This window comes from Leptonychotes weddellii, chromosome 11, assembly GCF_054177405.1.
Source record: "Leptonychotes weddellii isolate Sample4059 chromosome 11, ASM5417740v2, whole genome shotgun sequence".
Taxonomy (NCBI): domain Eukaryota; kingdom Metazoa; phylum Chordata; class Mammalia; order Carnivora; family Phocidae; genus Leptonychotes; species Leptonychotes weddellii.
This window is the reverse complement of record NC_138379.1, coordinates 15,105,107-15,125,542: the sequence shown is the minus strand read 5'-3', so window position 1 is coordinate 15,125,542 and position 20,436 is coordinate 15,105,107. Positions and strand designations below refer to the sequence as shown.

Genomic DNA, 20,436 nt, shown 5'->3' with positions numbered 1-20,436 from the left:
GACTCCAGGATCATGACCTGAGCCGAAGGCAGTCGCTTAACCAACTGAGCCACCCAGGCGCCCCTCTCTTTTCTTTCACTCTTTTCCTTCTGTGTATTTCAGTTTGGATAATTTTCTTTTCTTTTCTTTCTTTTTTTTTTTTTTAAGACACAGCCTTGGTATCTTTTATTTATTTATTTATTTAAAGATTTTATTTATTTATTTGAGAGAGAGAGAGAATGAGAGAGAGAGAGAGAGCACATGAGAGGGGGGAGGGTCAAAGGGAGAAGCAGACTCCCTGCTGAGCAGGGAGCCCGATGCGGGACTCGATCCAGGGACTCCAGGATCATGACCTGAGCCGAAGGCAGTCGCTTAACCAACTGAGCCACCCAGGCACCCCAGTTTGGATAATTTTCTATTTCAAGTTCACTATTTCTTTCCCCTGCTATTTCTAGTGTGCTGATAAGCCAGTTGAAGGAATTCTTCATTTATGATACTACATTTTTATTTCTGGCATATCATTTGGTTATTTTCTTATAGTTTCCATCTCTCTATTGAATATTCCCATCTGTTGATGCAAGTTGTCTACCTTCTTCACCAAAGATTCTTTAACACATTAATTACAGTTATTTTCAAGTCCCTGACTAATAGTTCCAACAGCTCGGTCATTTTTGGTTTGGTTCTGTTGACAGCTTTATATTATGACAATGGATTGTTTTCACTTATTTTTTTTGTTTCTGGAAAATTTTGATTGAATGATAGACATTCTTTATAGGAAAACCACCCTAAAGTAAATGTCACGTGCAGAAATGGGCACAAGGCTGACTGGCCTAATGTGTAACAGGCCGGGTTTGGATTTTCTCTTGCCTAGTTCACCTTCAGCACACCTCAGACTTCAGCCGCTGCCTTGTGCTCTGTGTGGGGCCAGGGTACAAAGGGGTTCCTTAGAGTTCCGCCTCACCCCCTGCTTCCAGCAGACCCTGCCCTGCCTGTGCCACACAGGAGGCCTTTGCCCCAGCGGTGGACTACCACTGCTGCACGTGGTGCCGGGTTCTTGGTGGGGACGGTGGGATTCTCCCTTCCCGTGGTCCAGTGTCAGTCTGGGCAGGCCTGTTTGCCGGGCTGTTGGAGGTGGGGCTTCTCAGGTTCTGCTTCTCCCCGTGGCAGCTCTGTTCTCTTCTTTACTGCGAGGGGGCTTGGGTCGGAGAGAGTTTCCTGCCCCTCTCGTGAGGGCAGGGGCTTTTGCTTTCCCCGCTCCCTCCGGGGTGGTCTGAGGAGAGCTGGGAGGGTTCATCCCCCACCCCCAGTGGCGGGCTGCCTTTCCACCCCTGTCCCACAGCCGGTACTTCTGTGTCTGCATCTCGAGGATGGGAGGGTTTCCTGCTTCTCTCCCAGCAGTTGAAGGCTTTGCTTTGGATGAAAAAATGTCCAAGAAATGGGCAGAGTGTACCTGTGTGCCGCTGAGGGGGCCTCTCTTTGATTTCCTTCCCTGCCCCGGTCTTTCTAAGAACATCCAGGAGAAAAGAGCTTGCAAGGGAATGCAGACTTCCCTCGTGTCTAGAGCTTCCAGATGATCCTGCTAGCCCACACTCAGTTTTAAGAATTCGTTTTTAGTTGTTTTCTTTGGCTGTCTTTACTGCAGCACCTCTGCCTTCTGTGATCTTCCAAAGCTGTCCCATTGCTCCCAGAGGAGCTTGTCACCCTTTGAACTTCGGGCTCCCCTGATTGCCTCATGACCACAGCTCTCTGATGGGCCTAAGACGGTTATGATGTTAGTGGGTTATCTGGTAGCTTTTTGTCATTGTTATGGTGGGGTCCATGTTCTCTGGAGCAGAAGCAGATGCTTTTTGTTTGACCAACCGGTGGGTTGGGGGCAGGGAAATAGAGCAGTATTCGAGCAAGTACTGATCCACGGGTACATGTTATTGTCAGGTGGTTGGACAGCATTAGCACTTGGAATTCAGGACAGAAGCATAACTACCTGGTTTATTGTTTGCTCTGTGTGTGTGTGGGGGGGGTTTCATAACGAAACTCCTTTAATAGGCTAAAACGAGGCCATTGATGCAGATCACATTCAGGAGGTTCTGACGAGAAGGGCAGGGCAAAGTTGGCTGGTTGCTGCGAGGGCCTCGGAGAGCCATCATTGTTCTTTGGGGATGAAGATGCTCTTGGACGACTCTGGGGTAGTTGGCGTTCTTATATATGAATTTTGCGCTGTTAGATATCCTGACCACTCTTAGGTAGCAAACTTACCTAGTGTAGTTTTAGAAACTATTTATCTCCTTCATGGTCTATACCTAGTCTGTACTAAACATAATGTGAGGAACACTCTTGGTCCTATTTCTGCCTTGCCGTTCCCCCTAGGAATAGATTTGTCTTCTTCTCCTCAAAGCCATTTCCCCCATCTCACACCTTTTAAAACTCTGTATACAAGATGTGATCATTATTATTAAAAGAAGGGTTGGTACTTAGAAGATTTGGAAATTTCCATGAGATGCCTGTGGTGCCTGTCCTGCCTCGTGCCTTTGAGGGAGTGCTGTTAGGTGGGTTCGCTCTTTCAACAAGGGTCTTGACTGCCTCCTCTCTGATGGGCACTGTGCCAAAGGCTGGGAGTCCGTGGTGAGCAAAACCAGATGGTGCCTACTCTCCCGGTTTCTGGAGAAGTACTGTCCTCTTCCTTGGAAGCTTGGAGATTAAGCTAGAAGGGACATGTTATTGGTTCTCGTACTTTTCAGGACAAAGTTCTGTCACTCCCATTTGATATGTTTGTATTATTTCTAACTCTGTTCTCTTACTGGTTGGATTTCTGTACTGTTTTCAAGAATTGAGATGAATGGGGTGCAACTTTGGGGTCCCATTCTGTCTCTCCTCTTCCCCTCCCTCCATTCTTACCCCAAAGCAGTACTGAATGTATTCTAATGTAAGTGACAAAGACCCTAAGGGGACAGAGTGGATATAAGTATTGAGGACAGAGCTGACACTTTCGGATTGTCTATGCTGCACTGGTACTGGGTGAGGAGCTTTATAAACCTCATTGAATCTTTGCAGCCTCATGAGATAGGTGATATGCTCTCCAGCTTGCAGATTGCCTAAACACAGAGGCTACGTAATTTGAATTGTGCAAGATGCACATAGCCTTTCTACAACACTGCACTGGCTTTCTTTAAAGTTACTGCTCATCCTGTTTGGCTTTATGTTACTGAAAACCCAGGAAATTAATGACTTTTAACTGATGTATAAACTGAGGTAGCAATTTTAATTTGAGATACCTATTTGCTTATGATAGCTTTAAGTTGGCCCAATTCCTGATCTTTAGGAGCTTTATAATTCTCACGATTGAAAGTGTTAGGAACTTTGTGGTTCTTATGCTTTGAAATCTGCATGTTTTATAAAATTATGGTGGCATATGTTTAATGAAGAAAGGTTAGATGCTTTGTTCAAGATTATGTTGGTATGACCAATGAGTCTGTGACTTACCTCTTCAGCTGTGCAGCTTCCACAACGTAAGTGACTGAGGAATTTGCATAGCTGCTGAAGACACCCTCATTTAACTTCTCAGGAAGTGGTAAATGTGGCCCATGTTTTAGGGGGAAAAAGGAAATCAAAACATAATACGCATTTGCTTATTGGATAGGAACAGTGGTGCTTTTGTGCATTGACAGCATAGCTGAAAACTCCTTCCTTTCTGCCAACGAGTGGCTGATACTGAATCCTGGAGGGGCCATAAATTGCGATGCCTTCTAAATACTACAAGGTGTTACCGAGGTCCTGCAGAAATAATTAAGCCTGAGCAGTTCACTTATCCTCAGGTGGAGATACCTGAGCTCCGATTATTGGCGAAGCTTGCTTCCTTTCTGAGTGAATTGCAATTTGGTGGGCAGGGCGAGATGATTTGAGACATCTTAAAGTGGAAGCATTGTCGTCCAGTTGTGCCTTTGGCTGGTATGCTAGGTGGATTTGTTACCAGTCATTGTTTCCTCTAAATCCGAAAGGCTGCTGTCTCCATCGTGCCGGACTGTGAACATAAAGCTTTGGAATGCTCAAGTTTGAGTGCGGCTTAATTCGGTATGATTTAAAATAAAAGAACATATGACGGCTCCATGTGGGTGGAAAAGGGGGTAAATGTTTAAGATGTGTGTGTTTATGTGTGGCTTTTTCACACCTTTTTAGTTTCTTAAGGAAGGACCATTTCCTAAAATGGAGTGTGGTTGGTACTCCTTGTATTCTAGAATGGGGTGGGAAAGATCCTGGGTTTGAGTTGTGACCCTGCCACTTAACATCTTTGTATCTTGGTTTCCTTGCATAGAAAATGAAACTGCCCCAGGTAAGCGACAAGCTGTTTTCAAAGAGCAAATGAGATCATGCATGCAAAAGTCCATTTGCAGCAGGTCATCCTGACACCTGCAAGGATGCTAATAATTTTAAAAAAGCCAGTTTCCACATCCATGAAACTCACAGTCTAGTTGGAGAGAGAAAAGTGGTCATCTGAAATAACGGGAAAACCGTTCTAGAACAGTATATAGCAGAAACAACTTATAAAGTAAAGGGTATAAGTGCTGGGGGATTTCCTGGTAAGGAGAGATTGTTGGTATTTGGGGTGATCAGTAAAGGTTTCACAGGGAAGATAGATTCTTTCAGGTCTCATAAAACGTCACTATTTTGGCTAGATGACAGGCAGGACAGCAGCAACGTGACTAAGCAGGAATGAGATTGGAGTGAGTAGGGTATATCTAAGAAGCAGTGGCAGGCAGCCAGCCACCAGGCCGTGCCCAGATGGCACACAACAGGACTGCATAAGCCAGATGCCCTTGGTAGCTAAATCTGGGTCAGCTTTTCTTTGAGTAGGAGAAATCCTCATTGTGAGGCTTTGCCTCTTTCTTACACTTCTTGGAGAGAGTAGTCATCACACACCTCAGCAGGCATCCCAGGCTTTCCCTCATGAATGGAGGACTTGCCTGGGGAACAGAACCAAAGCTGGCAGGTGTAGACTCGAAAGTATCTTTCTCCTCCACCTCTTTCGGTTATATTTCGAATTTCTCATGTTACATTTTCACATGTTCACTTCCTTGCAGAAATCCTCATAGCCTCTGATTTTGAGTGGAATCACAGGTCTGAATGAAGCTGGACAGACAGGTCACCTAGACCAGGATCTCGCTTTCTTGGGGACTGAATCCAAACTCTGCTTGGATAAGAAACTGTCTTCTTTCAAAAGACTGTGTTGGGCTATGACAGAGTAGCTGGTATTAGAGTAACCCTCCAGCCACGGGGAAAAAAGAAGCATAAAAGCTTATTAAAATAGATAAAGCAGCAGTATAGAGGAATTCGAGAGCAATCCGTGCAGTCGGTGCTTAAGGGACTGTGGTTCCTGAGAGAAGGGAAGCATAGCACGCTGAGCTGCATGTTTCCTCTGGCTTTTTCCCTGAGGGCTTTTCTAATTCACAGTCTGGGCATCTGGAGCCTTAACGGAAAGCAGTAGTCCCATAGGGCTGAGAGGTTGGAATTTGGGGCTACCCCAAAGTATCCAGGATTTGAACGACAAAATCCCAGGAAGATGGGAACCACAGGGAAGTAAGCAAAAATTGGGCATGCAGTCTTCCCTTGAAGTGTTTGCCAACTCCTGAGGTGCACGGGATCAGAACAAGACTCCAAGACTCCCTGCAGAATGAAGCAGCTGGGAGCCTAACAAGCTGTGCAAACATTGTAGCAACCATATATAGTGCTGGTGAAATGGAGTTGGTGTTCAAGGGCCTGCCAAGGTCGAGGGGTCCTGGTAAGTACCCCAGGCTTTGCCTGAAGGCCCCAAAGGGCCAGACTGCAAGAGTAAGGGAAAGCCGAAAAAAGTTGGCCCTAACAAAACTTAAAACCAACCACTGATAGGATTAAAGTGGTCTGACTGCATTCGTGTCTTCTGGAAGAATGTTACACTCTTAGGCAGAAGATAATTTGGTATATCCAGAACCTCTGTAGTTTTTAATATAGAATGTCTGGTGTCCAGTAAAAAATTAAGAGGTGTGCTAGAAATGGAAACCAAATGACCAAAATGAAGAGTAAATACAGATAGTAGAAAGAGACCCACGGGTGATTCAGATATTAGGGTTATCAGTCAGGAGCTATGCTTAATAAAATAAGAGAATTTCAACAAAGATGTGAAATCTACTTTTAAAAAAGTCAAGTAGAAATTTTGTGAGGCACCTGGGTGGCTTAGTCTTATAAGCATCTGCCTTTGGCTTGGGTCATGATCCCAAGGGTCCTGGAATTGATCCCTGTGTCAGGCTCCTTGCTCAGCAGGGAGCCTGCTTTTCCCTCTCGCTCTCCCTCTGCCTCTGCCTGCCGCTCCCCCGCTTGTACTCTCTCTCTCTGACAAATAAATAAAATCTTTAAAAAAAAAATTTTTTTTTGTAACTGAGCAATACAGGAACTAAGTTGAGAAGTCAATATGTGGATTTAATAGCGGTTTAGACACACACACACACACACACACACAATAGAGGATAATTGGGCCAGGAGAAAAAGTAGTAGAAAATACCCAGATGACAATGCAGAAAAGAGAATAAGAGACATATGGGGCGTGGTGAAAACATTTCTGTATGTATATTTAGAGTCCTAGGAGAAGAGAGTGTGACAGAACCAATATTCCAAAGAAATACTGGCTGAGAGTTTTCTAAAAACAGTGAAAGACATCAAACCACAGAGCGAAGAAGCTCGACAATCCTCAGTGGGATAAATACAAAGAGCCACGCCTAGGTACATCAGAGTGGAACTGCTGTATGATGAAGACAGAGAAAAGCTTAAATGTAGTCAAGAATAAAGGGCAGAGTTTTGAAATAACACATGGTCTCTGACTATAGTGCAATCAAAGTAGAAGTCAGTAACAAAGATAAATAGAAAATCCCAAAATGTTTGGAAATTAAACAGTATACTTCTAGAAAATTAATTGTTTTACCTAAATTATAAAGAAAATGATATGTAATTGTGTAGGGCGTGTTTAAAATAGTACACAGAGGCCAATTTGTAGCTTTAAGCATATATTAGAAATGAAGAAAGATTAAAATTAGTAATCTAAACTTCAGTCTCAAGAAACCAAATGAAAGGTGGATTAAGGTCCCCCAAAATAGAAGAAAGGAAATAAAAATAACAGAAAGGAACAAGATAGCAAAAAAAAAGTATGACAAAGAAAATCAACAAAACCAAACATTGGTTTTTGAAGAGATTAATAAAGTTGATAAATCTCTGGTAAGACATGGCGAATACAAAGAGAATGTAGATTATCAATATCAGGAATGAAAAGAGGTATATTACTACATGTTTAACATGCATTGAATAGGTGTTAGCACACATTTAGCCCAATAAATTTAACAGTTTAGATGAAATGAATACATTCCTTGAAAAATACTTTCGAAACCGACATGCTCATTAAAATATGTATAATCCTGTGTCTATGAAAGAATATTAATCCATGATTTAAAATCTTCACACACCAAAAAGCACCTAACCCAGATGGCTTTTAGGTGAATTCTTCTAAATCTTTGAAGAAAGAAGTAATGCCAACCTTGCATAAAATTTCTCAGGGAATAGAAAAAGAAGGAGCACTTTTCTATTCATTTTAAGAGGCCAGCATAACCTTGACACCAAAACCTGACTTAAACATTAGCAGTGTTGACAAAAGTAGTCAGACACAAAAGAGTAAATACTGCTTTGATTCCATTTGTATGAAATTCAGTAGGAGGCACAGTAGAAATCAGAATGGTTACTCTTGGATGATTGAGAAAGTGCCTGGGAAGCAGAAGAGAATCTTCTGGGGTGCTGGAATGTTTGGTATCTTTATTTTGGTAGTAGTTGTAAGAGTATGTACATACCTAAACATTTGGTGAGTTATACACTTAAGACTTGTGCACTTTATGTATATGCAAAAAAAAGGACTATAACTTGCTCTGGTATAACACTGATATTTTCATCAAGACATAGTTTCTCTTCTACCCAAATCGAATCCAGTGTGCATTTTACTTGCTCCCACTCTCTTTTGACTGCATTTGATAAATGCACACTTCTGATGCAGCTGTCTCGAACAGCAGGGAGCGTTCGCTGTAGGCTCCCTCCCTGCGGGAATAAAGGAATTACCCTGACCCAGAGTTGGCTGTGATAGAGCATCTAGTTCTTCCACTGTGTCTCACTTGCTCACTGAACACAGCGTTGTTTCCTTTGCAGGCACGGTGGTTCTGGGAAGCGTACTTTCAGTCAATTAAAGCCATTGCCCTGGCCACTCTGCAGATTATCAATGACCGCATCTATCCATATGCTGCCCTCTCCTATGAAGAATGGAATGACCCTCCCACTGTGGTAAGTGAATTCCGGTGCTAACCATGTCAGCCACGGTCCAGATGTCAAGATGGGACAGAGAAAGACGTCCTGAGTGTAAAGTTTATTTAAATTCTAGCTTTCTAAGATGAGAGTGTGCTAGCTGACAAAGTCAGCTCCATTTTGAAATGATAACAAAAGTAAGAAATACAGAAGCAGTAGCTTCCAGTTTGTTTTGAATGTGCTTAGGAAGACAGTATGCTTATTTATTGCAGAGATAAATGGGGAGGCCTGGCTCTTGGTGGAAATCAAACACTTCCTGATGACTTTTGCAGTTGTAATGCCTAGCTAGAACTCTTGAAAAGATTCTATGAGCAGCTTAAAAATAATAGCTTGTATTTTGAGTGCTTACTCTGTCAGGGACTGTACTCAGTGTTTCACGTAGATGATTTCAATGAACGCTGCCATCACCGTGGGAGGAAAATAATCAGCAAAATCGATCTAGAGGCATTATGGATGGCCACAGTCCAGACTTGCTCCAGACCAGCTGAGGCCCCTGGGTGTTTCCAGCAGAGAGTTGGGGTGGTCGGAAGCTGCTCTCAGGACTTCCTCCTTGCTTGAAGGAGTCCTAAGGCACTTGTGGCCTGGTAGGGATTGTCAAGGCAGTGGCCACACCTTCCTTCTCACGGAAAGTGCCTGCGGCGCTGGGCCTGGCAGTTCTGCTTCCTAGCCGCTCTGGAGCGCCTCTGTCTGCCTCATTCGCACGCCTCAAGGCTTTCCTGTCAGAGAACCAGATTTGAATCCATTCTTCGTTCTAGATCAGTGCTGTCTTTCTGGCCAGCCCTGCTGGTCTCCTGATTCCACCTTCTCTCAATAGTGTGTATTCGGCCACCTGGTTAATCTTCATGTAAGATCCTCCTTCCCGCCCTCCTGCCCTTGCTATGTGTCAGGCACCCCACCAGATGCTGGGCATGCAGAAAAAGCAGCCAAGGCCCTCGCCTCAAAGGAGCTCTCCGCTAACTTGGAGGGTCAGCGAGTATGCCACGTGGTGTCCAGAGTGCCGGGGGCACAGCAGGGAGGTGGCACCCTTGCTGGGAGGGGCCAGGACGCTTCCTGAAATGGGTTGTCCTGAGAGGAAGTCAATATATGCTTGTGGTAAAATCCAGCACAACAAAAACAAACACCTTTCTATTGTGCTTGAAGGGGAGTTTGCTTCTGTCCATGTCCTCCCTAGAATCCATTACTGGAGGTAACCTTCCAGAATGTTTCTATTCATATATAAGCATAAGTATATAATTTTAGAACACAGATGAGATCATGTTACACATAGTATTCTGTACCTTGCCTTTTTTACTTTAATAGGAATAGGTCATGGACTTACTTCATTCTCTATAGGTGTCCTTCAGTTTTAAGGATGGCTATAAAGTATTCCATTGTTTAGGTCTGTCTTACAGAACAGATCTATTATTGATAGAAATTTAGATTGCTTTTATTTTTTTCTATTTTCAAGTAGTAATACAAAAGATGTATTTTCATATATGTTTGCATAAGTATGGGAATATATCTATAGAATTAATTCCAGCTGAAAAATACCACACATTTTGAATGTTATTAATTTCAGATGAGAAATACACATATTTTGAATGTTGATAGATACTAGTAAGTTGCCCTTTCAAAAGACTCTACCAGTTTATAGTTCTGCCAATAACATTTTGGTTATTTGGACTCTCCATGCCTTCAGTAACCCTGAGTACTTGAGTTTGTGTTCATCTGCTTTTTACCAGGTAAAAGGTCTTATGTGTGTGTTTTTCAAGTGGAAGGTTGATATCTCTGTCATTTTCTCCCGGAGTACAGTTATAAAGCATATTTGTATTTTATTGGTCACATTGAATTTTTAGTTTGTTTTAGGCATTTCAGTAGTTATTTATTGAGTGCCCACTACGTTCTGTCTTCTAAACAGTGTTCTTGGTACTTGAAGTGTATCAGTGAACAAAGCAGCAAAGATCCATGCCTTTGGGGAATTTAAATTGCAAGGGGTCTTGCTATCTGGAAGCAAGATTTGTCTTTCTAGTAGAGTTTTAAAGTTTTCTTTATATTGGCCTTTCACAATTCCTGATTAATTTTTTCTTAGATGTTTTACCTTTCTTATGCTCTATAAAGGAATGCTTTCTGATAGTATAGTTTCTAACTAGTTACCATGGTGTAAAGACACATTATTGGCTTTTGTATATAAATTTTGTTAACTACTCTTTGACTGAATTCTACAATTATTTCACTTTTTTAAAGTTGATTCTCTTGTGTTTTCTAGATATACAATCATATGTACAAATGCTAATTCTCCCTCTTTTTTCCAGTACTTGAACCTTTTATTTTCTTTTATCTAAATGCATTGGCTAGTACTTCCAGCACAATGCTAAATGATGATCTGAGTGTTAAAAGAGAAGGAAGTGTTACCTAGTCAGAGAAAGGGGTGATGTTGGTCCTGTGCAGAAGGAATAGCAAATTCAGAGGTGCAGAGGGACTGGAGAGCGTGTAAGTTTAAGGAACTTCATGGAGGTGAGTGTGGCAGGACTGAAGGAGGCTCATGAGGGAGAGGCAGAAGATAAAGCCTGGGGAGGGCCCCGATCACAAAACACCTCATATGTCACGGAATGTGTTGGCGTGTTATCTGTGGGTTATTTAAACTGGGACATAATGTGGTGAGTTTGCATTTGGGTCAGTCAGATATCAGTGTGGAAAATGGATCACTTGCAGCAGAACTAGAACAGAGGCAGGGGCCTATTTCAGGAGTCCAGGTGAGAATTAGTAGGGGGCCAATTTGAGGGATGGTGGGGAGAACTGACTATGCTAATTGGAGATTGAGGGCGGTTAGGGGGAGTGAGGCATATGGGGCATTTTATCCAGGTAGGGAGTGTGGGCACATGGGGGTCGTGGGCCAGGGTGGTGCTGGCGTCCAAACTCAGTCTGACTGCAGGGCCTTCGACAGTATGGCTCCAGCCTGCTTTTCTGGTTTCATTCCCTTGTCTTTCGGGGGTTCTGGCAACACAACCTTGTCCTTCCTGTGTATGCTCCATGCTTTGCCTTCTCTGTGCTTTTGTGACTGTTCGTCCTTTCACTGAGATGCTTTACTCCACCATCACCTCCAGTTGTCCACATTTTATCCACATTTCAGTGACCTGCTCATATACCCCTTCCTCCATCAGGTTTTCCTGGACCCCTTAAATAGGAAGTAATCTTTCCTCCTTGTAACTCTTCCAGTGTGTTATCTGTGTTTCTTTCCTATCACTTAACATGCATAGAAGCACAATTCCCTGTAGAGTTTTAAACTTCTTAAGGGAATTTCTGAGTTATCTTGGTATTTCTTATAATATCTAGGACAATTTAATTCAGATAGGAGGGCCTTAATATATAAAGGAGGGAAGGAGGGAGACAGGCAGGGAGATAGGGAGGGAGGGAGGAACATTGGGATCCCAGGACTCACCCACCTGCTGATATGACATCCACTGGTTTTTTTTGTTTTGTTTTGTTTTGTGTTTTACGTAAACCCTGTTGGGAAGGTGTGGAACGTGATAGATTCTTTCCCATCTATTAGGTGGTCATAATGAGGCTCAGTGCATAAGGACTTGTCTAAGGTCATATAATTGGCAAGTTGTATAAACAAGTGAGAACCCAGGTCTTCTGATTATCTTGAATTGCTTCTGGAGTTTTGTAGGAGCCATTGAGCTTCCTCCTCTGGGCTGAAACATTTCCACTATTCCAAGTATATGGCATAAGCTTGAGATGAAGAATACTCATCCCTGTTCCTCTGCAGGAGAATACATGTAGATGGGATGGCCATGACCCAGCCAGAAGGTGTGGAAAGAGTGGGACTTTATTCTGTACTTTTACCTAAAGCTCTAAGAAAAGTCTAATAAGAATAAATGGTTGGAATTTTGGTTCTCTGTCTTTCATAAGACTATGGGCCAGGAGAAAATAGTACATGAAAATTTGTAGCTATGAAATAGATGTGTTTTAATGTAGGACAAAATGGTCAAAGTGCTGGACTGTCAGTTTGGGAAAGAACGTATGTACAAAAAGCTGAAATCTGGATATGCAAATGGAAAATATAGTCTGTGTTTTTTCTTTAACTTCTTAAATTGTTCTTTTCAGGCTAATTTAGTGCTCACCACGTTTCTAGGAGCTCAGATGCTGAGAGCCCTGATTTAGATCAGTGGGTTGTACATTTCTGCATCTTCAGTGAAGGCAACTGACAGGAGGTCTGAGTAGGCTGATTTATTTATAGTTAACTTTTCCCCTCCCCTTTGGAAATATTTAACCTACTCTAGATGTGATTACTATGAGCCCAACCTGCAGGGGAGTCTCCCCTCTAGATTCCATCAAATTTACAATATCAGACACCCCGAGGTGGGAGTAGGTGTGAATCTTGGCCAGTAAATCAAGGGATGGTCTGGTGTTTCCAAAGATACGCTGTTAGGGCTTCCAGCCAGCCATGCACTCTGCTTGCTCAGAGCAGAGAGTCCTATTTTGCCAGATGCTGCTGCCTTGGTTTAATGTAAAAAAAAAAAAAAAAAAAAGAGGACCTCTGAGTGTGTGTAGATTCTGAAGATAGCAAGGGGTGGCCTTGCAAAAACCAAGTGTTTGTGTCACCAGTGACATTTGGCATTTCTATCTCTTGGCTGGTAGGAGGAGGTTACATTACCCACGTTGTGCCACACTCTCAAAACTTGAAAAAGTTTGACAAAATAATTCTTGAGCATAACTTTAAAGTAGCAGATCTGTCTGGTTTGGAGAGATTGGCCCTTTGTTTTGACTCTTGTCTTTGGAAGGAATTTCTCAGCAAGTTAAGGTTCCTTATGCAGGGACAACGAGTTTGCTTTTACTGATTAATTTTCTTAGTTCCTTATGGCAAGGGTGCCTGTCTTTCACTGCCTTTTTGGTCTCTCCATGCTTTCATTTTTCTCCCTTTTTTTGGAAATATCAGCAAAACTATCATCTCCCCAAGTACTCCACACCTGTATCACTTCTAACGTTCGTGTCATTTCTGGTCTTGCCATCCTTACATCTGGGCCTCGCCTATGGAGTGGGGGAGCTCCTCAGACACCCTGTCTTGCCTTACCTCTGGTTCTCTGCCAAATATGAGCACATCTGGAGGACAGAGATGGAGGCAAGTGAGAGTTCAGTGTGTTATGGGGATGCAGCAGGCCAAGAACTGTGAATCTTGGGTTTCTGATATGTGCCGCCAAAACCATATCCTTTCACTGGCAGTTATTTTAAAACTCAATATAATATGGGCCTAAAATCATGTTGGAGAGTAGAATATATTCCCAGGTCATGTTTTTACGATGTGATTTGAAAGATTGTACCCCACCTTATCAGTATGTCGTAATTTTATTTATCCAGTCCCTTTTGACGGACACTACATAGTATTTTTTTCAAATTTGCTGTCCTAGATAACACTAATCAAGAGACCTCAGATTTTTCCCTTTTCTGCGTTGACCATACTGGACCTAGAGCAGAAAGGAGAGATAGCAGGGGTCCCATGGCCTTTGACAAAAATTGATGACGAAAATGGCGAAGTGACTTAAAATGGATTATCGTACCCAGCATAAGAAAGAGGTTAAAAAATAAGAGCTTATTCCTGTGAAATCTAGCCAGAGGGGCGACTTAGCTCTGAGCAAGACCTCAAGACGTGGAGTGTATACTTAGCCAGACTTCCAGGAGCCTCACGTCCAAGCCTTATTAGCAAGGGATTGGTAGCGGGGAGTGGGCATCAGAGCACTTGATGGGCACTTTTCACCCGGGAGGAGCAGGAATCAGAGCTGTGGGTAAAAGGTGGCACAGCTTGCCACTAGCTCCCATAAGTTCTGAGGGAGGTGAGTGCATACTTAGTACGCATCAGAATCTCCTGGAAAGCTTGTTAAAACACAGATTGCTGGCACTCCACCCCAAGTCACAGATTGAGTAGGTCCGGGTGGGGTCCTAGAATTTGCATTTCTAGCAAGTGTTGATGCCACCACTCCAGGGACCATACTTTGATGTGGGATTGATTCACTGTGTGTGTCCTGACTCACCCACCAGAGAAGGCTCTCCCTCTCCTCCTGTCCAGTTCCTCTTCTGGACCCCTCGGGCCTGGGTCCAAAGCCTCCAGAGCCGGCTCAGAGTGCATCTGTCTCCGCCCCATGAAGTACTCTGGGCTGGCTGCACCAAGATGGCCAGATGGCAGCCCCCACTCACCAATGTTGTGGTTGTACAAGCAGCTGAAAATTTCACTCAGCTGTAAACACTATCAAGCAATAAATCACTCTGCAGGCTGAAGAAGTGCCAGCTCACATGCGTGAAAGAGAGCTCTGAGTTGAAGAGATACCATGTTAACAGTCTGTTTAACTCAGCTCCGTGCCCTTTAACTTCCAGGTTGTGGAATGTTTCTCTGGAATTTGAAAGCCTACCCTGCCCCCAGGAGGCCTTCTAGGCTTATTCTCCCCTTCTTCCTCCCACTGCCTAGATAGGACTAAAGTATGTATGGAATTTAGAAATTTAAGCTTGAATTTTAAGTACATACATGTAAGCTTTTTGAAGTCTTGTTTTTAGAGGTATCACGTTTGTCGGATCTCAGTTACACAAGGGCTCCAGTACACGGCCATGAATTCCAAACCTTCCCTTGTGTAGACTTTGCCGCTGAACTGTTCTGTGGAAACAAGCTAGAAAGTCTCAGATGGTCAGTAGCCAGGGAATAAAGAAAGCTGAGTTAGGTCTGTGGGTGGAGAGATGCAGGAAGATCCAAAGAGCTTGATCTGGGCCCCCAAGCAAAGAACTTGGCTGACTCTGATGGTCAAAAAATGGAAAAGACGAGGTCACAAGCCAGATCCAGATGGGGAGGATGTGTAAGGAATATAAAGGGACGAGCCTGGGGGTGTGGCTAAGATGATTGTGTCAATGAGATCTTTTGCACGAACACCCTGCCTTCTTCCTAATAGAGAGAGACTCGTACACCTGTGTAACGCATGCCCACATGGCCGCTGCAGTGGAGGTGATGGGTGCATTAGCACACACGCTTTCCCTGGATGCAGTCTTACCTCCATTGCTTTTATAGAGGCAAGTTGTATGGCTCTTGCTTTCATGAATCAAAACCTGACTGCTTCCTTACATCATTCAGCTGGTAGGAGGCAGTGACTAGAATAGTTTTTTGGAGTCTTGTGGAAGCTTGATCTGGCAGCAGATTGATTAAGAACATATTGAATGTTTTGGCACAGTCATCCTTGGCACCTGCCCCAGCTAGCACTTATTAGCACGTAATCTCTTTCTCCTTTTTGGGGGGCCACTTTAATTCGCCCTTGATGTCTGCTTAAATGATTCAGTAGCAGAAGTTACCAGGAAAGTATAGTTGCTGGGTATTATAACATCAGGATAATGAAGTTTGTTTTCATTTCTAATATCCTATGGTAGTTACCTGCCTCCCAATTAATGAATATTTGGGTGTAATTTTCTAATAAGTGGGTTTGTTGCAGCTGCAGCATAGAAGAATTTCCCCATTGCTCCAACTAGAGGTTGATTCTTGATTTTTGGTTCTCTTTTTTTATCTATTTCTTAATTTTATATTTTTAAAAGTTGTGTAGTTTAGCCTGTGTATGGTTCAAAAATTCAAATGGTAAAATAAAGCATATAACTAAAATTGAAGCCTGTTCCCAAGGGGCAACTGCTTGCAACTCTTGTAGCTTTCCTCTGGGATTTATCTTCCTATCTCCCCATCAAATGCTTAGGGTGCTTTTTTTTTTTTTTAATTTCTTAATCATAGACATACTCTTTTTATTTCCTTTGGGTCAGCAGTTTGTCTCTTGTTCTCTCTTCTTTCTTTACACATTCATTTCTCCCCTTCTTTCCAGTAGGGCTGTATCGCCGTTTTTCATTAAAGCAATATTTATTGTGTGCATTATTAGGACTGAATAAATATTGTTTTTAGCTGAATGAAGTGGCAAACCATGATTATGTTTTTTTTTCTTGTACAACTTTCTATTTGTCCAGAGAGTTAATAACTGCTTTTGTTTTTTTCTCTTAGTGTTCCATGTTCCTATCACTAATTGATTTTTACTCAGTTTTCCAACAAAAGAGTAAATGGTCAAGCATAGGTAAACTATAGGACTTCCCTCCCTCTTTCTTTTCTTTCTCTTTTGTCTCTTTCTCTTTTGTTCTCTCCCTTTTTTTTCTCTCTCCCTCCCTCCCTCCCTCCCTTTTCTCCTATAGCAATTCATCTTAAGCTCCAGTCTGGATTGATTGCTCTCTGGGTCTCCTATGCAGTGGTCATCTTAAATTTTCAGTTCACCATGATTCTGGGAATTCCCTTTTTTTCTCTCCTTTGTTGGATTCCTTGTTTCCAAGGTCTAACATCTTCCTCTTTTTTGGTTTATTTTTTCTAACAGCTTCTGGAGAAAGGGACCATTGGGAGACAAATTTTCATGTCAGAAAATGTGTTTATTCTATTTCACATTTGAGTAATAATTGGACTAGTGTAAACTTCTGATTGAGGTGGGTTTTCTTCAGAATTTTGAAAGCATGGCTCCATTGCCCTCGAAGTTTCCCATTTTAATTTCAAAAAGTGGGAAGTCATTCCTGATCCTTTCATGTGACATTTTTATCTTCTTGGAAAATTCTGTGTTTTGAAATTTTATGATGTGTCTTGGTCTGAGTGGGTTTTTTTGTTCAGTGGATACTGATTTGGGCCTTTTTAAGCTGGAAATTCATGTCCCATTCTGAGAAATTTTCATGTTTTATATCTTTTATTCTTCCCATGTTATCCCTTTTTTCTCTTTATGGAACTTCTGTTACCTGAATGATGAATATGTTAGATTGAGCCTTCTTTTCCTTATCATTTCTGTTCTACTTATCATCTCTTTTTATTTCAATAATCTTTTTGAGTTTCTTAGGTATTTTCTCAGTTTTATCTTCTAAGCTTCTTTTGATTTTAAAAATTTTGTTCACTTTCAATTTCTAAGTATTTTCATGATTTCTTTTTTTTTAAGATTTATTTATTTATTTATTTGAGAGAGCGAGCGAGCATGAGCCAGTGGGGGAGGGGCAGAGGAAGAGGAGAGAGAAAATCCTCTAGTAGACTCCCTGCTAAGCACAGAGCACAGCTCAGGGCTTGATCCCAGGACCCTGAGGTCATGACATGAGCCGAAATCAAGAGTAGGATGCTTAACCAACTGAGCCACCTAGGTACCCCTTTTACTTGATTTCTAATTAATCTTTTTTTTATAACTTCTTATTCTTTTTTTTTTTTTGAGATTTTATTTATTTGACAGAGTGAGAGAGCACAAGCAGGGGGAGTGGCAGGCAGAGGGAGAGAGAGAAGCAGGCTCCCTGCTGAGCAGGGAGCCTGATGTGGGGCTTGATCCCAAGACTCTGATCATGACTTGAGCCGAAGGCAGATGCTTAACTGACTGAGCTACCCAGCTGCCCCAATAGCTTCCTATTCTCATTGTAAGAATACAGTACTTTCTCTCTCTGAAGATAGTGTGATTTTGTTTTTATTTTTCTTTAGCTCCTTTTCCTTTGAACTCCTTTATCAGTCCTTCATTTTCTCTCTCTTATATTGGCAGCCTTCTTCAAATACCTGATGTTTTCAGCAGTCTTATTTAAAAGTGAGACTCTGAAAGCTGATTGGGAGTTCTCTGTAAAGCTTGTCAACTGGTGAGCTTTACTTAGGTTAAGAGGATGGGGACCCAGTCGTTTGCCCAGATGTCATTGTTAATGGGTTATTTCTATTGGATTGGTTCATTGATCAGAGAATAATCTTTCTGCCTTTGGGAGTGGGGGAAGATGGATAATGCCTGGGTTGCAAACATTTGAGGAGGTGAATAGAGGGGAAGGAGACAGGTTCTCATTCTTCATTTATAGATGATCACTTAATCCACTATATTCAGTGTGGTGCCTCACCCTGCTTTCCATGTCTGGGGTCTCTGACTAGGCAGTCTCTCTAATTCATTTTCTCCAGAGAATAAACTTCCCTTTTCCTGCTAAGGTGGCAGGGGGGACAGGAGGACAGGGAGAGGATTGGCCTGCCTGTGACTATCAGTTTAAGGGATCTTGGCACCACTGTTCTTTATTTCTGTTTTCAGAGTCCCTTCTTCCTGGACACCTAGTATCTCCAATTTTTTTTTTTTTTATTTATTTGCGAGAGAGAGAATGAGAGACAGAGAGCATGAGAGGGAGGAGGGTCAGAGGGAGAAGCAGACTCTCCGCTGAGCAGGGAGCCTGATGTGGGACTCGATCCCGGGACTCCAGGATCATGACCTGAGCCGAAGGCAGTCGCTTAACCAACTGAGCCACCCAGGCGCCCTCCAATTTTTTTTTCTTTTAAAGATTTTATTTATTTATTTGACAGAGAGAGAGAGAGCACACGAGGGCGGGGAGGAGCAGAGGGAGAGGCACAAGCAGACTCCCTGCTGAGTGTGCAGCCCAATGTGGGGCTCTCTCCCAGGACCCTGAGATCATGACCTGAACTGTAGTCAAGACATTTAACCGACTGAGCCACCCAGGTGCCCCCTAGTATCTCCAGTCCTCCAATTTCTGAGTCTTCTAGTCATTCTTGGAAAGCTTAGCTTTTTTTGTTTGCTTCACTTGGTAGTTTATGTTGCTCTGCCTTTTGTTTGTTTGCTTAAACAGCCCTAAAATTCTCTATATTTTGTATTTTGACATAATTTCAAACTGAAAGTTCCAAAAATGATACAGAGAGTTTCTGTACGTGCTATACCATATTTGTCAAATATTAATATTTTACCATATTTCCTTTATTCTTTTCTCTGTTTATGTGTGTGTGTGTGTATGTACTCATTTGTATTTATATATTTTTTCCTGAGCCATTTGAAAGTTGCAGATATGACGCACCTTTACTCCTAAATATTTCTCATAAAGAAGTCACAGTACAATTATCAAAGTCATCTGAAATAAACATTGATATAATATTATTACTTAATCTATAGAACTTATTTAGATTTTGCCAATTATCCTAAAGTCCATTATAGCAAAAGAAAATTCCAGACCATGCATTACGTTAGTTGTCATGTCTCCTTATTCTAGAACAATTTCTCAGTCTTTCTTTGCCTTGCATGACATTCACACTTTTTCAGAGAATTTGTTACTTACTTTGTAAGATGTCTCTTGACATCTCTTGATTTGGGTTTGTCTGATGCTTTTGTATCAACTTATGCATTCAATTTAAAATTGTTGAAATTCAAATTATGCCTTTTTGACTGGAATATCACAAAAATAATATGTTCTCAATGCATCATGTTGGAGGACACATAATGTCAATTTGTCCTATGACTCCGTGATGTAACTTCAGTCACAGGTTTTGGCTGGATTTCTCCAATGTAAAGTTACTGTTTTTGTTCTTAATGTGTCTTGTGGGGAAATGCTTTGAGACCATGTAAATACCCTGCTGCTTCTCAAACTTTGCCTGGCTGGTTGTAGCCTCCACCAGTGATTTCTCACCTGAATCAGTTGTTGTAATGGTTGCTGAATGGTGATTCTGTCATTCCCATTCTTTATCTGCTTTTGAGAGTGATTATTTTATCTTTGACCTGAGAGTTCATGTCTTTAATCAGTTTTGGAAAATTCTCCATTGTTTTCTCTTTGAATATTATCTATCTGTCATTTTCACAAATCTTTCCTTTTCCTGTTAAATGTATGTCAGATCTCCTTCATCCTGTTGTTATGTCTCTCAGGTATTTTTTCCTTCACGTTTTCCACATTTTTATCTTTCTGCAGCTGCGCGCTGGATAATTTTTTCACATCAGTTTTGCTGTTCTCTTTAGCTGTGACCGATTTCTTTTTCACCCATCCATTGAGATTTAAATTTCAGCGGTTATTTTTAGAAACTATTTAATTATTTTTCAAATCTGTCTGCCTGGTCTTTTTTTCATAGTGTCTTTTTTAAAACTGTGTTTTAAATTCATTCTTTTATAATTATTTGAGATACTTTGTCTTTTCCTATTATCTAATTTTTAAATTTCTTGTAAGGTCTACTCCTGTCATTTGTCTACTGCCTGTCGCTCTTGTTGCATTGATTCCTTATATGTTTTATAATTTTGGGATGTGAGTTCATCATCAGTAAGCTTTCTGTGGTAATCGTTGCCAACTGGGCGAGGGGTATTACTCCAGAGGGTC

The 20,436-nt window shown here is 41.9% G+C and overlaps 1 protein-coding gene across 3 annotated transcripts in view; it reads left to right on the top strand.

Moving 5' to 3' along the window:
• EXT2 (exostosin glycosyltransferase 2) overlaps window positions 1-20,436 on the top strand; it is a 133,625-nt gene that overhangs the window by 61,499 nt on the left and 51,690 nt on the right. For 2 of the 3 annotated variants that reach the window (XM_081798285.1, XM_081798284.1), the window contains one exon: window positions 8,185-8,316. The exons of the other annotated variant lie outside the window; for it this stretch is intronic. In XM_081798285.1, coding sequence (XP_081654411.1) covers window positions 8,185-8,316 — 132 coding nt within the window. The remainder of the gene's footprint in view (window positions 1-8,184; window positions 8,317-20,436) is intronic. 3 annotated transcript variants of the gene reach the window in all.